The sequence below is a fragment of the Marmota monax genome, unplaced genomic scaffold (assembly GCF_021218885.2).
Source record: "Marmota monax isolate L192 unplaced genomic scaffold, Marmota_monax_Labrador192_F-V1.1 WCK01_AAM20220418_F8-fsc00171, whole genome shotgun sequence".
Lineage (NCBI taxonomy): Eukaryota > Metazoa > Chordata > Mammalia > Rodentia > Sciuridae > Marmota > Marmota monax.
In genome coordinates, this window is record NW_026694658.1 from 1,152,699 (window position 1) to 1,168,244 (window position 15,546).

The window sequence follows — 15,546 nt, forward strand, 5'->3', positions numbered from 1 at the left end:
ACTGTGCTACATGCAATTTTGTTTAATTCTTAATAACATCTCCATGAGAAAGATATAGTATTATATACTATACAATGGTATTATATCCCAATTCTGGTACTAAGACTCCAAGAAGTTAAATGTCTTTATCAGAAATTTGGAAAATAAAGATAAGGAAAAAGAACATTAAAATTGTCCATAAGCTTAGAGATAATTAACATTTAGAGACTGTTCTAGATTTCCCCCTCAAGTATATATATATTTTAAAACTTATAAGGTATTGTGTTTTCTTGTAACCTGCTTTATTTCATTGTATGGTGTTCCAAAATTTAAGCAGTCTACCCTCTTGATGTTGTGATTACTGTCCATTTTTTACAATCATAAATTCTAACTAGGAATGGTGGTACACGCCTATTAACTCAGCAAATCCCTTTCCTTCACTACGGCAAAAGAATTGCAAGTTTGAGGCTAACCTAACCTCAGCAACTCAGAAAGACCCTGTCTCAAAATTAAAGGACTGGAGATTCAGCTCAGTGGTAAAGTGCCCATGTATTCAATCCTCAGTACAAAAAAAAGAAAAAAAAAAAAAGACATGTATAGTTTTAGGGCCCTTGCTCTATTGCCTAATTAGAAGACCAACCTTTATAACAATAACAAATGTGTCATATTTCAGATGCCTTTCTAAACACTTTTCTATGTTTATCAGTATCTATGAGGTAGGTTCAGTCCCCATTCCATTTTACAGATAAGGAAAATCAAAATGGAAAAAGTTTAAGAAACATAAGATTGTATAACTACTAAGTAGAATCAGGATTCAGACCCAGGTGATCTAGCTTTCAAATGCAGGCTCTTGATCATTTTACTCCACTGCCTCTGGTTGGATCAGAGCTTCTCATAACTTATAGCTATGTTTGTGAGTGAGGTTTTTTGTTTTTCACTAGAGAGAGGGGTTTGCATAGATTCAGCTGTGCTGACTATGTTACCCTAGAGGGAATGAAACTGCCTTGCAGATTATGGTGGGCCCAAAGTTCAGAGAACTGGCAGCATCTTTGGAAGAAACTCATTGCTGGGCTTCTCAGATGAAACTTGCCACCATGGCTTGACTCCCTGAGGGATTTGAACTTCTGGGGTTCACCAGTCTCATTGGAAACCCACACGTGTCATGTCACAGACCTTGTCCTTCAGAAGCAGATTTCAGCCAAGGGTCTGTCTTCTCCTGCCACTCCATCCTTTCTATTCCATTCTTACCACCACCCTCCGCCAGGTGACAGACAGGAATGACAAGGGAGGAAAGTAGGGAGATGAAACATGTGGAAAGTGTTGGCATCAAAGATAGGCAAAGATAGAGCCTGTTCCCCTTGGTGTAGGTTCTTGACCTGTTGCAGCCTTCTGAGCCAGGCATCTGCTCAAGCAGACCCAGGTTGGAGGGAACCAATTCATTGACTAGGCCAGATTTAGTCTCAAGAGGCAGGTGACAAAGGCATGAGGCTACTTTTTTGAATGGTCTCTTTAAAACAAGGTCCATCCATGTTCATTTCTCTTTCCATACTCCTACAGCAGCCCCTCTCTGGCTTCTCCAAACAGACTCAGTAAGTCTGATACCATAGAAGCTGACTTGGCTAAAGCTTTTAGCAGGGGAGATAGCATAGTAGTTATTGAACATTTACTGTGTGCAAGGCCCTGACTAAATGTATGTCTCTTCTTCCCCAGAGCCCTGAGTTTGTTTTACATTATCTACAAATAAAGGTTTGGCAAGGTTAAGTAAATTACCTAGTTTCATAGGACCAGTAAGTGGCATAATTGAAATCTGAACCCTGCTAGACTCTGATTGTAGAGTCCTGTTATTTTTCTACTCCGGAAGCTCTCAACATATTAGCTGCTAGCTGGTCTGAGTCCCAGCTCTCATGGTCCTTACATTGTTCTTTTCCAGTTGAATGGCCACAGTTCCAGCTCTCATGACCAAAGCAGAGTGTCCCTCAGAGAAGACATACAGGAGTTCCTGAGTGGGGAGGCCCCACTGCACCAGTTAGATGACCTCACCAAGGTGAATCCTGTGACACTGGAGACAGGTATGGGCCTCCCTCTCCTGTAGAGTGCAGTCTCCAATGGGCAGAGGTGCAGTGAGAGTATCCAGCACAGCTTCCCCAGTTCAGACCAAAACAAGCAAGGCTTCTGACCTGGAGCCAGGCAGGCCACTCCAGACTTCTGCCCAGGGGAGCCTGGCAGCTACACCTGGGCTCCCCAGGGCAGGCTTGGTCCAGATTTGGGGCTCGTCTTAATTAGATCTTGTACCTATTCATCAGGGAGTTACTAGGATCTAATAGAACTTGATTAATCACAGAGGGAGGGCTGATAAGCAGATGTGGGTCTGTCTATGTGTGTGGAATTATCTGTATTTGAGGCAGACTTTGCTAAAAGTATCTCCACCTCAGTTCTAAGGTGCCTGCAGGCCCGGTACATGGTGGACACATTCTACACCAATGCTGGCTGCACCTTGGTAGCTTTGAATCCCTTCAAGCCTGTCCCTGGGCTCTACTCTCCAGAAATGATGAGAGAGTACCATGCTGCATCTCAACCCCAGGTAAGGCTCAGCTGTTTCCTATGGCCTCAGGGCTCCTATGAGCCTATCTGCAGATAGGCTCTTAGACCTATCTGCAGATTCCCCATCCTTATCTATCTATTTACCAGCCATATCGTCATTCAAAACTGGGTGCCATGGCTCTGCCCAACAGGCACTCTCAGAAATTTGGACACAAAAGAAATGACTATTGAAAGAAGGTATGAGTTGGGGAATAAATATTTAGCTAAATTTGGAACCTAAAATAGGCATATAGATTGAAGGATGTTTTTTCCCTTAATTTTGGGTTTATTCATAGGAAAGGATTTTCAAAGACATATATTTAACTAACCATCTTTTTAGAAAAGAATAAAATCATACACAAAAAGATTGCCCTAGAAAATTCAGCCCATGTTTATAATAATAAATTATTTGGGGAATGGGGGGGTGGGTGTGTAAACAGAGAATGGGCTCCTTGTTGTTGAAGTATTTAATATGTTCAGGGAGAGGCAAGAACAAACTTACTGGCAGGAGGGAGGCTGTGGGAGAGAGGCAGTAGATGAGAGTAGGACTAGGAGAAAGTGGGGACTGTTTGTGAAGAGTCTGAAGCCCACAGCAGGCAGAGTCCACATGGCTGCTTCATCTGGGTGGAGGTAAGACTGCAAACAGAGCCCACTGGGGAAGCAATTACTCTGGGAATTGAGTTCAGGAAGGTGACAGGAGGCAGAGAAAACAGTTGGAGGCTTTGTAATAGTCCAGATGAGAGGTGGCTGGGACAAAGACTGGTGGCTGATGATAATTCTGAAAGCATCCTCAGTGCTCCTTCAGGAGGCTGTAAGTGACCATTGCTGGCTGGACTGGCCAGGCATCATGTAGATGGCCAGGCTCTCCAGAAGTTCATGCATGGGGAGTCATCCAGGTAGAATCCAGGGAAGTCTGTCCTGATATTAAATACTGTCATCGTTGTCTCAAAGGGAAAAGTCAGGTCATGGTCTGTTCTGTTTCCCCAGTACCCAGCACACTGAGGAAAATTAATAGTTGTTGAAGGAAAGGAGAACAATGGTTTTGGAATTCAAATCACATGGAAATACTTACTTACTGAATGGCCTTGGAACGTTATTTAATTCCTCTGAACCTCAGATGCCACATCTATGAAATATTAGCTATTCAATCTTACTTATGTACAGATTTCTTAGTAACTTGTAAGAAAGTTTTTTTTTTTTTTATAGATTACAAAGTACAATAACATAATAAGCAACAGAATAAGACAATAAAACAACATAAGGGCCGGGTGAAGTGGTGCACACTTGTAATCTCAGCATCTTTGGGCGGCTGAGGCAGGAAGATCATAAGTTCAAAGCCAGCCTCAGCAACAGTGAGTTGCTAAACAACTTGGTGAGACCCTGTCTCTAAATAAAATACAAAATAGGACTGGGATGTGGCTCAGTGATCAAGTGTCCCTGAGTTCAATCTCTAGTACCCCCCCAAAAAAAAAAATAATAATAATAAGATGGGAACATAAAGTGTCAATGTCACTGACTGCTAACTGCTTGAGACCAGCACTGCTTCCAGGCAGAGAGAATGTGAATGAAGTCACTATAGAAGTTCCACAGTTGGACTTAACACTGTTAAATCCAGGAAGTTTTTCTGGAGAAAGTATCCTGGCATTTCTGTTGGCAGCCTCCCCATCTCAGCCATCATTGGCTCAACTACTTCTTGAAAACAGAAATTTTCTCACATGACCATTCCCTTTTTGATGTTTCAGAAACTGAAACCCCACATCTTCACTGTGGGTGAACAGACCTACAGGAATGTCAAGAGCCTGATTGAGCCAGTTAACCAGTCCATTGTGGTCAGTGGAGAGAGTGGTGCTGGAAAGGTAGGAGGACCACTTTTCTACCTTGTCAACTCATAACTGTAGAGAGGCAGTGGTCTTTCCTTGTGGAGTCATTTGCTGCCTTGTCATTCACAGATAGGCTGGCCAACACAGAGTCAGTATACCATAGTGGGTAAGCATTGGGCCAGAATTCCAGAGACAGGTTCCAATGCAGGCTCTCCTACTAGCTCTGCTGTCACCTGGGGTAAAATACTTTCCCCTTCTTCTTGAAGTTCTGTGCCAGCACTGAAAATAAAGTAAGCTGATGGGAATTCCAGTATAATGGTTATGGGCACATCAGAAAGGTTCTTAAGCCAAACTGGCATGCTGGCGCTTGCTTGTAATCCTAGCAATTTGGGAGGCTGAGGCAGGAGGATAGCAAGTTCAAAGCCAGTCTTCTCAGCAATTTAGCAAGGCCCTGAGCAACTTAGTGAGATCCTGCCTCAAAATATAAAAAGGGCAAGGGTGTAGCTTAGTGATAAAGTACCCTAGATTAAATCCCCAGTATCAAACAAAAAGGTAGGGGGGCTTTAAGCCAGGCATGGTGGTACATGCCTATAATTCTAGCTATTTGGGAGACTGAGGCAAGAGGATCACAAATTTGAGGCCAGCCTCAGCCATTTATCATGGCCCTAAGCAATTTAATGAGACCCTGTCTCACTAAAAAGGGCTGGGGATGTGACTCAGTGTCCCTGGGTTTAATCCCCAGTACCAAAAAGAAAGCTTCTCTGTCTTTCTGTCACTATAAATCCTAGATTGATAAGAGAAATTATGACTGGTTTTATGCCAATAAATTATGCAACTTAAGATAAAATGGAGAAATTTACTTGAAGACCCCCCACCTGACTACTAAAGCTCACATAAGAAGAAATAATGTAACCTGAATAGCACATATCTATGAAAGAAATTTAAGTCACAGTTTTTTTTTAAAGAGAGGGAGAGAGAGAGAGAGAGAGAAAGAGAGAGAGAGAATTTTAGTATTTATTTTTTAGTTTTCGGCGGACACAACATCTTTGTTTGTATGTGGTGCTGAGGATCAAACCCTGGCCGCACGCATGCCAGACGAGCGCGCTACCGCTTGAGCCACATCCCCAGCCCCTTAAGTCACAGTTTAAAAAAAAAAAAACTTTCTACAAAGAAAGCTTCAGGCCCAGGCAGCTTTACTTGTATTCACCAAACATCTAAGGAAGAAATGTTACTAAATCTACCCAAAGTCTTTCAGAAAATAGAAAAGAGGGAACATCTCCAGCCTCATAGAAAGATCTAAAGAATTTGCAAAAAACAAAAATCACTACTACAGCTAAAAAATTATAGAGAGTTTAGTGAAATGATAGGACATGAGGTCAATATATAAAAATCAATTATATTTCTATGTCCTAGCAACAAATAATTGGAAATTTAAAGTGAAAATTTACCTCATTCAACTGATTGAAACTAAAGAATTTTTATACTTGGGCTGCCTGCATTTAATCAGAGCTCTGTCATTTACTGATCTTTAATAAATTAAATTTTTTTTAATTCTGCAGTTTTATCATTTTAAAAACATGTGCATAATTATATCTGCCTCTTTAGGGTTTGTAAGAAAACACAGAAAACCGCTGTAGTTCAGGGCCTCCATGGAGTATTCAATATTAGCTGTGACACTGCCCAGGTCCCCTCATTCTTAGTGCATTCTCTGGAACTGAGATGCACCCTCCCATTTCACAATTATAATAATGCATTGCCAAGGCCAGAGCTGAATTCAGTAGTCATTCATTTGGTCAGCAACACACATAGTGGTTCTTAGAAGAGCATTCTGGTGGACACCACTTCCTCAGGCAGGCTTGGTAATAGGAAAGAACATGGACACAGCTCCCATGAGGCTGTTTTTTCCTGCAGACATGGACGTCCCGCTGCCTGATGAAATTCTATGCTGTCGTAGCTACCTCACCCACTTCCTGGGAGAACCACAAGATTGCCGAGAGGATCGAACAGCGGATCCTGAATTCCAACCCTGTCATGGAAGCTTTTGGTGAGTTCAGCAACCTCTGTACTATACTTCAGTCCCATTTCCTCTCTAGGGTTTGCCACCTGGCATGAAGAGGAACACTGCTCTAAGACCCTCTCTGGGGGTTGGAGGATGAGTGTATTCTTCACTGCCTTGGACCCCCAGCCTTCTCCCAGTTCCCCCCAACCTCCTTCCAATAAAGGGGATGTCATTTGGTCATCTTGCCTTCATCCTAGACACATGTAACAGTGTTGAAGAAGACCTGGTGACTCATCTAGTCCAAATCCTATCTTTCCATTCAGTCTCCAGATGGTTTAAAGGAGATTTGTCTAAGGAAGCATAGCTATTGGTGTCCTTGATGAGACTGAAGCCCAGATGATATATCTTGCTGTCTGAAGCCAATAATGACAGTGTGTTGTTTTTGACCTCCCTTCAAACAAAAAAAGTTCCTGATGCGTAGGCTTGCTCATTCCACCTCCTTGCCAGGAAGTTCTAACTCTTCTGCATTTTGCTTGCCAAGGCCTGAGTGCCCTTTCCCTAGTCCTGTCCCCCATGATGTAGAAACCAACAAAAGGGCTTTTAGGTGACTTGAGGATGGGCAGCCATGCCCATCCTTTTGTCCCTTTGGGAACTCTAAAACCTAGGGGAGTTATGCAAACATAGGTGTTATTTGTAGGGAATGCATGTACACTGAGGAATGACAACAGCAGTCGCTTTGGGAAGTTCATCCAGCTCCAGCTGAACAGGTAATTACTGTTGCCTCCTTGGCCCTGGTGGGGGGGGGGGGGTTGAGGGGACTGGCCAGGGTTTGGAAACTGCTGGGGCTATCACCAGCCTTGGCCACCTCTCTGGGCAGAATTTGTCATGTATGTGTATGAGAATATTTAGGATCAATAAACTCTATAGTGATCTTTGAACCTTGAGAATCATAATTGCTCTCACCTTAGGAACTGGAGTGGTGTTCTTGACATGGCCTTTGTATTCCTCAGCTTATACCCTTGCTCAGGGACTTCTAAATAAATTGCTACCTCTTTGGGCCATAACCCTGAGCTTTAAGCTACAGCTTCTGCTCATGCCTTGGGATGGGACAAAAGCCATATACAAAAGCCATGGCCCTGCCCACCTAAGCTAGATGCAGGGGAAGTTCCCAGAATACCTAAGGACATTCTAAGTGGTTCTCAGCCTACTAAGAAGAATAGGTTGGCAGGGAGTTGCTAGGTGGCAGTCTGGTACACATTAAGTGCTGAATAGATGGCTATTGAATAAATAGACAACTAATGGGCTCCTACCTTTTTGTGCCAGGGCCCAGCAGATGACAGGAGCTGCAGTCCAGACCTACCTCCTAGAGAAAACTCGTGTGGCCTGCCAGGCTTCCAGTGAGAGGAACTTCCACATCTTCTATCAGGTCTGTGCCAAGAGGGACCTATAGTGCCCACCTGCAGGGCAGGGCTGGGTCTGTCTCCAGGTCTCCATAATGTTCCATGCCTGGCTCCTTCATCTGATTTTTAGTAGTGCTGCTTATTCCTCAACTTTTTCTTTTTCTTTTTTTTTTTTTTTTTTTTTTTTTTTTTTTTTTTTTTAATGTACTAGGGATTAAACTCAGGGGTACCCTAATACTGAACTACATGCCCACCCCTTTTGTTTTTTTGTTTGTTTGTTTTTTGTGTTTTGTTGTTTTGTTTTGTTTTGTTTTGTTTTTTGAGACAGTCTTGCTTAGTTGCTGAAGCTGGCCTCAAATTTACAATCCTCCTGAGTAGCTGAGATTATAAGCAAGTGCTACTGTGCCCAGCTTATTCCCATAAACTAATATGGAACACTTCTGCTTCATATGAGACCTGGGCTTCCAGCACAGTTTTGGCTGAAGAGTATGTTCTGCCTCTTTGTCAGACTAGAAGATTTCAAGGTAGTCTGTTTTTAGGGAACTGTGTCCTTTACTAGAATGAGGCTTCCCTAGACTTGTGCCCCTTTACTAGACCCCAAGGTATGGATTGGAAGTCTCCTTGTTTTAAGAAAGGGAGCATCCTTAGGTAGAGAAGTACCACTCCAGTCAAGATAGGGGTTCACCAGGCAGGAGCTGTAGTTCTTCACTGAACTAAAGGCTTTCCCAGAGCAGGATTTTTTGTGTGTGTGCATCAGATGGGAGATATCCAGGATGACATTTGCTTCTTCTTTTGTTCTCATTCCTACCCTGGGCTCTCTCAGTTTTGTGACATTATATCCATTTCTCCTATTATCCCAACCCCAGGCCTGTGGAGCCTGGGCTACCCTTGCACTCCCAGTTCACCTACCCACCCTTCCACAGATATGCAAAGGAGCCAGTGAGGAGGAGAGGGTCCAGTGGCACCTCCCCAAGGGATCCACCTTCTCCTGGCTGCCCAACCCAGAGAGGACTTTGGAAGGTAAGTGGAGCTTCACTCCACACCCTGGATTAGCCCAACAGCACATGCCCACTCTGCACAGGGTCTGCTTCCCTTGCCCTCCTGCTGCTCCTGCTCATCACTGGGTTTCTTTTTCAGAGGATTGTTTTGAGGTGACCAGAGAGGCCATGCTCCATTTGGGCATCGATACCTGCACCCAGAACAACATCTTTAAGGTCAGAAGAGAGCCATGCTGCTCATATTGGCAGAGGTGCCAAGCAGCCCCTTCCATAGCATCCTTCCCTGGACTTGAAACTCTTGCCTTTCCCTGAACATCTAGGGCTTTGGGCCCTACCACACAGTCTGCAAGGAGCCAGTCGGTCACCTCTCCAGGGAGATGAGTAGTGGGGCTAGATGGCCATAGAGGACAGGATAGTACATAGTGCTTGAGTACAGAACATAGTACAGTGACCTATGTGACCTAAGATGGCTTGGGTCAGTTATTACTGCAGTTATGAGAATAGAGAAATAATCCTACCACATGTTTGTCTTAACAATTTAAAATTTAAAAATCATAATCATACTTCTTAGCTCACTTGTTTTTTTTCAACAGTGCCTTGTGTGTGGAGATTATTTTCATTTTACTCTTAAGAAAACCAGAGAGGTAAAATGACCTACCTAAAGTCAATATCACTCTGTAATAGAGTAAATTTGTTTTTTTGTTGTTTTTTGTACTGGGGATTGAACTCGGGGGGCACTCGACCACCGAGCCACATCCCCAGTCCTATTTTGTATTTTATTTAGAGACAGGGTCTCACTGAGTTGCTTAGCACTGCGCTTTTGCTGAGGCTGGTTATGAACTTGCGATCCTCCTGCCTCAGCCTTCTGAGCTACTGGGATTATAGGCGTGCCCTACCTGTCATAAATTTATTCAGACATAGTAATTCCAAAGTCCAGCCTTTGTTTTCCTCTCCTCTCTCCACTCCCATCTCTGCTCCTCCCTCTTGGTCATGTGCTAACCCCATGCGTATCCCCACAGTGGCTTCCTCCTACGTTCACCTTTGCTGACAAGACTGACTGCCTCCCTCCCCCTCACATCCTCAGCCCCCAAAGCAAGAGGACAGGCTAAATAGGATAGGGGGACAGCAGGGACAGAAAAGCTACTTCAGGGAGATGACAGTGCAATGGAAATTGACTACCTCCAGATGGGGGCTGCTCAGACAGGGAAGGTATTATACCCAGTATGGACACTGCCAGGTAAGAGGCTGGAGAGAAAGACATCATATGGGAACAAGACCAGGAGTGGACAACACTAGGAGTCCAGGCAGGAGTGCTGCTGGTTTGGGGGTGTATCATATCACCCTCTACCACAGCCATACTGCCCACTGGGCATAACAGTTCTCACCTGGATAGGTTGTGGCCAGTAGTAAAAGGAGGTGACTTGCCTAGGAACGGCAGAAAGGGCCCTTTTCTTCTAGTCCGAGGGTTTTAAAGTTGCTGGGCCTGGAGGGGTTTTCTTTCCATAGCTCCTGTGGGTTTGTCCATGTATTTGTGTTCAAAGGCAGAAGGGTGGCACACGCTATGGAGACCAAGATCTCAGCTGCTCTCCAGCATGGGAATCCTAAACCCAACAGGGCTGAGAAAGAGCCCCAGGAAGCCAGAGCCAAGCCCCCAGCAGACACAGAAGTAATCCTGGCCTATAACTGACAATCAGTTTTCCCACACAGTCTGGTTTAGAGAGTGGAGGACAGAGGGACAGGTGGTTGGTACACATGGGGGCCCACTGGCTGCTCTGTGAAGCATCTGAAGACAGACGCCCCCCTGGGTTCTAATCTTGCCTTTCCCCCTCAGAGTATCCTTGGGCTTAGGAGTCAGCCTCTCCCAGTCCATCTCTCCCATCTCCAGCACATGCATCATCATAGCACATGCCTTCTAGGGCACTGGAAAAATGGAGGTGATGCATATACCTTGTACAGATCATGGTTGGGTGTAGTCGAGAGCTATTCTTCAGTCTTGTCCTGATTATATTCAGAAGGAGGGCTCACTTCAGTCCTCTCCTGTTTCTGACCAACCCTTTTTGCCCCCTCAGGTCCTAGCTGGACTGCTGCACCTTGGCAATGTCCAATTTGCAGACTCAGAGGATGAAGCCCAGCCCTGCCAACTGACGGAAGAGGCCAAGTGTGAGGGGCGAGGGAACAGGAGAGTAGGGTGGGCCCTGGCTAGAAACTACAACATTGGGGGTTAGGAGGGAAACTAGAGGATGGAAACTGTCTGCTGTAATCTACTCCTCACCCTGTCTCTGGGGAGGTGGACATGATCATATCCATCTTACGGATGAGAAAACGAGAGTAAAAGGGTCTAATAAAGTCATTGTTCCACAGATGGCAGTGTGGGTGGGGATATAGAAGTCCTGGGTTCATGTCCTGTCTCTGCCACTTATGGAGGCCTTTGGCAAGTCTCTTTGCCTGTCAAAGCCTAGGTCTCCTCTGTCCAGTTGGGTGAGTCATGGTTCCACTGCGAGGACTTCACAGTGCTTCGTAGTTTGAAGAGTGGTTTGCCTAAGGAGGATTTGCCTCTCCCAGGCTCTGTCAGGACATCAGCCTCGTTACTGCAGCTCCCAGAGGACATGCTGCTGGAGACATTGCGGATTAGAACCATCAGGGCGGGCAGGCAGCAGCAGGTGTTCCGGAAGGCCTGCTCCCGAGCTGAGTGTGACACCCGCAGAGACTGTCTGGCCAAACTGGTCTATGCACGGTGAGCAGTTACAAATGTTGGACCAGACACTGGTGATAGGCAGTAGATGCAGGCACAAGGTTGGGGGGTGTCAGATAAAGCAGACTGGTTTCTCAGCAGGGAATGCCTCCCATGTTTTTTCACTTCTGTTTCTGAGGGTTGAAGGAGAGTTTGCCATATTCCTGACCTCAATTCAGCTACAGGAGCTTGCTTTGTCATGGGCAACAGGCAAGGAAAGCCTGCTTAGCTGTCTGCTGGCAAAGCGGGCCTCAGAGGTGAACTGGCATCTTCACAGTTCTAGGTTTAGAACGTTGGGTGGATAGGTTCCACTCTCTTCTTGGACCCTGACACTTAAGACCTTGTGTTACTTATCTGGGGAGCTTGATAGATGGTGGTAGAGCCAGAGGCTCAGCCCACAGGTGTGGGCAGCACAATGGGGAAGGTGGGCTCCTGGCCTTTCCCAGTGTGTTACATGAGCATCCCCAGTCCTGGGCCATGTGGTCAAGAACGGTCTCACCTTAGGCTCTGAGAAGCTTCAGGGTGCCTTGTAAGTTCTTCCAGGGACCCAGAATCCTCTGAGATTATGGAATGAATATATATATATGTGTATATATATATATATATATATATATGCACACACATGCATTTGGGACCTCAGGCTGTCTTCTGGAGAGAGGGTCCCTGTGCTTTCCATGAACTTCTCAAAGAGCCAAGAGCCTGAGAAGCACTATTGAGGGAAAAGATCCTCTGAATTGAAAATGGTCCCCAGTAGCTGGGCCTAGACTAAAACCATTTCAACAAGAGACTCAGATACCACTGCCTCTAAGAGAATTTCAGGTCAGTGATTTTGAAAACCTTTGCTTTACTGCAAAATGAGCAGTTAAAATATGAAGGTCACAAAGTGAGCTCCTAACCATAGAACATTTTACACATAGAAACCATCAGTCATTGCAACACTAGGTTATTCATTTCTAGCAGTTCAAATGGGTGTTTAAAGCCCTGTTGTAAAAGAGGATCTGTTTACTGAATTGGGGGGAAAAGTTGCAGAGCAACTTTTAAGAAAAACTGTAAAGAAGAAACCCTGAACAGTGTTGTACATGCCACCATCTTCTACAGTAACCTCACCTTCTCTGGGTTGGTGATGGTTCCAGAAGGAAGATGCCATTGTTGGCCTTAAGTCGCTCGGGGTCTGCTTGTGCAGGACTGAGCTGAAGGATGTGGCGGGGTGTTGAGCTCTTGGCTCTGCAGGTAGACTTGGAATTCTATGAACTCAGTTCTTAAGGAAGCCCACCTTGGCCTGCCCAATGGCCCCTTCTAGTCATGACACCAACTGGTGTCAAGACATGTGACTGATGCAGACTTGTGCCCTCTCTGTCCTGGAACCTAGCTTGTCCTGTGCTCTGTCTACTGGGAAGACAGGCCAGGTCTGTGTGTACCTGGGAACATGCATGTCCAGAGTCTCTATCTATAGTAGGTCAAGACAGGATATGCAGGAAGATGATTTTTAGCCTTTGGTCTATTGGGCTCAGAATACAAGGCCCCCTGAGGGTTGGCTCCCTGGCTGGAAGAGCAATTTTGTCATCCCCAGGCTCAGCCTCAGCCCCTCATCACAGTCCAACTCTTCTCCCCTACAGGCTGTTTGACTGGCTGGTGTTGGTGATCAACAGTAGCATCTATGCAGACCCCGACTCATGGACCACTTTCATAGGTAGCAGCAGCTTACCCTGTCAGGAACCCTCCAGAAAAAAGCAGTAGAGCCATGAACAGAGAGGCTTGGGTCCCCTGTGAGGCTCTGAGCAGCCCATCCCTTCTCCATACTCCCATCTCTTCTTTCATTCATCCAGCGTTTGGGTGAGATCTGTACTTTCTGATGCTCACATCTAACCATTCATGTCTTTCCAAACAGACTTGGTTGGTGTCTTGGCTGTAAGGGCCCCTTTTCTTCCAGACACCCAGCTCTAATCCCAGAAGAGAAGTGGGGGATGGGTGAAAGCTAGACCAGGGGACCTGACAGGTCAACATCATTCTAACCCTGGGTGGATAGTCAGGGAATGGAGGAAGTAAAGCCTAGAGGTGCCAGTGCACTTTGCTTGTGGAATAGTGGTGTTCTAGGCACCAACTAGGTTGGTGAGACTGAGGCCTTCTGAATTAAATTTGACACTGAAAATGTTCCCTGGTACCTGGTTTCCTCACAGAAGGTGCCTTTCAGAACCAGAGGATTCAGACTCAAAAATGGGCCTGATGCCCTCTACTGCTCCTCATATTTCACTTGGCTCTTTGCCTGCTCTGAGAGCACATGGAGTAGAGCTGGGACCACCCTGGGTGGGGTGCAGAGAGTAAAAGTGGTGTTCTTAGCTCACCAAGAAGGTGTCAGGCTCACTTACCTCATCCCCAGGCTACCAAGTAAGAGGCCTTATCAAGGACCCAATCACCTTGGGGTCTTGGAATCCCACTACTCCTGCAGTGACCGCATGAGTTCCCTCCTCCCAGGTCTGCTGGATGTGTATGGATTTGAGTCATTTCCTGACAACAGTCTGGAGCAGTTGTGCATCAACTATGCCAATGAGAAGCTTCAGCAACACTTTGTGGCTCACTACCTCAGGGCTCAGCAGGTGCGGCAGGGCAAGGTGGGCGGTACTTCTTCTGGGTCCTTCACTTCACCTGGTCCTTCAGCCCAGCTCTGACTGGGAGCCTTTTATTCCTCATTTTGTTTTTGACAAGTAAAAGTTATATATATGAAGTAGGATGTGGTGGGTTTTGTTTTTGGAACTCAGGAGCTCATGCGTGTTAGGCAAGTGCTATAGCACTAAACTACACTCCCAGGCCAATGTAATGTTTTGATAGACTCATGTTCCTTCTTTGGTGCTGTTTTGGAACATGCTGAGGTACCAAGGCCAACTGTGGGAGGCCGCCTTCTATCCTACTCCCTGTCTGTCCCCTAGGAGGAATACGCAGTGGAAGGCCTGGAGTGGTCATTTGTCAATTACCAGGACAACCAGACCTGCTTGGATCTCATCGAGGGAAGCCCTATCAGCATCTGCTCCCTCATAAACGAGGTGGAGAGGGTCCACTAGAACTGAGCACCAGAATTGGTCTTTGGGCTTTTCTGTGGTTTTAACTATTCTGTGTTCTCTTTCTGCCTCTATCTCTCCATCTGCCAAATGGGTTTGCTGATTCTTCTATTCTCCCTCTTGGGGTCACTATAATTCCTGTGTGACAACCCTGCTGTCATGGAAGCCAGACAGTAGGGACTATGAGGGTTATGAAATCCTCTTGTTTTTGTGACTGACTGCCCACTCCCAACCCCACAGGAGTGCCGCCTAAATCGGCCAAGCAGTGCAGCCCAGCTCCAGACACGCATTGAGAGTGCCCTGGCAGGCAGCCCCTGCTTGGGCCACAATAAGCTCAGCCGGGAGCCCAGTTTTGTGGTGGTGCATTTTGCAGGGCCTGTGCGGTACCACACAGCAGGCCTGGTGGAGAAGAACAAGGTGAGCTCAGCCTGGACCAGAGTCTGGAAGAGATGGTGCATGAAGCAGGACACTGTGCTTCATGCATGTGGTTTCCCATTAGGCATCCTTTTTCTCTCAAATGTCCACCCAGAATCCAGGATCACTATCTGGGTCTCTGCAAATCCAGCCTGACCTGCCTGGAAATGACCTGTTGCCCTGGGTCTGGGTCTTTGGTTGGCCTGGACTCAGGCCCTGCCCTCCCGGAAGCCCTGCCTTGTCTTGGGCATCCAGGGGGGCATATGGACAGCTCTACGAAGCCGTCCACCTGTTCTCACCTGCAACCCTTGCCCTTTCTCTACAGGACCCCGTCCCCCCTGAACTGACTGGGCTCTTGCAGCAATCCCAGCACTCCTTACTCACTGTGCTGTTTCCTACTGACCCCAAAGAGAAGACCCAGGAAAAACCCTCTGGCCAGAACAGGACCCCTGCATTGACTGTGGTGTCCAAGTTCAAGGTGGGTCTGGTGGTTCTGACATGATAATCTCAAATGTTTATTGAGCCCCTCCCAAGACTGGAGCTATCTGCTTGGAGCAGTGGTGCAGTGATTT

General features: G+C 46.2%; 1 protein-coding gene across 7 annotated transcripts in view; it reads left to right on the forward strand.

Annotated features, from left to right (window-relative positions):
* Myo19 (myosin XIX) overlaps positions 1-15,546 on the forward strand; it is a 29,069-nt gene that overhangs the window by 3,672 nt on the left and 9,851 nt on the right. For all 7 annotated transcript variants that reach the window (XR_009224766.1, XR_009224764.1, XR_006846895.2 and 4 more), the window contains 15 exons: positions 1,910-2,048; positions 2,412-2,560; positions 4,302-4,415; positions 6,291-6,423; positions 7,076-7,145; positions 7,702-7,804; positions 8,702-8,798; positions 8,916-8,992; positions 10,846-10,936; positions 11,339-11,510; positions 13,124-13,197; positions 13,980-14,101; positions 14,432-14,545; positions 14,801-14,977; positions 15,300-15,452. Coding sequence is in view for 3 of the 7 variants with exons in the window: in XM_046423175.2 (XP_046279131.1) it covers positions 1,910-2,048; positions 2,412-2,560; positions 4,302-4,415; positions 6,291-6,423; positions 7,076-7,145; positions 7,702-7,804; positions 8,702-8,798; positions 8,916-8,992; positions 10,846-10,936; positions 11,339-11,510; positions 13,124-13,197; positions 13,980-14,101; positions 14,432-14,545; positions 14,801-14,977; positions 15,300-15,452 (1,785 nt within the window). In the remaining 4 variants the exon portion in view is untranslated. The remainder of the gene's footprint in view (positions 1-1,909; positions 2,049-2,411; positions 2,561-4,301; positions 4,416-6,290; positions 6,424-7,075; positions 7,146-7,701; positions 7,805-8,701; positions 8,799-8,915; positions 8,993-10,845; positions 10,937-11,338; positions 11,511-13,123; positions 13,198-13,979; positions 14,102-14,431; positions 14,546-14,800; positions 14,978-15,299; positions 15,453-15,546) is intronic.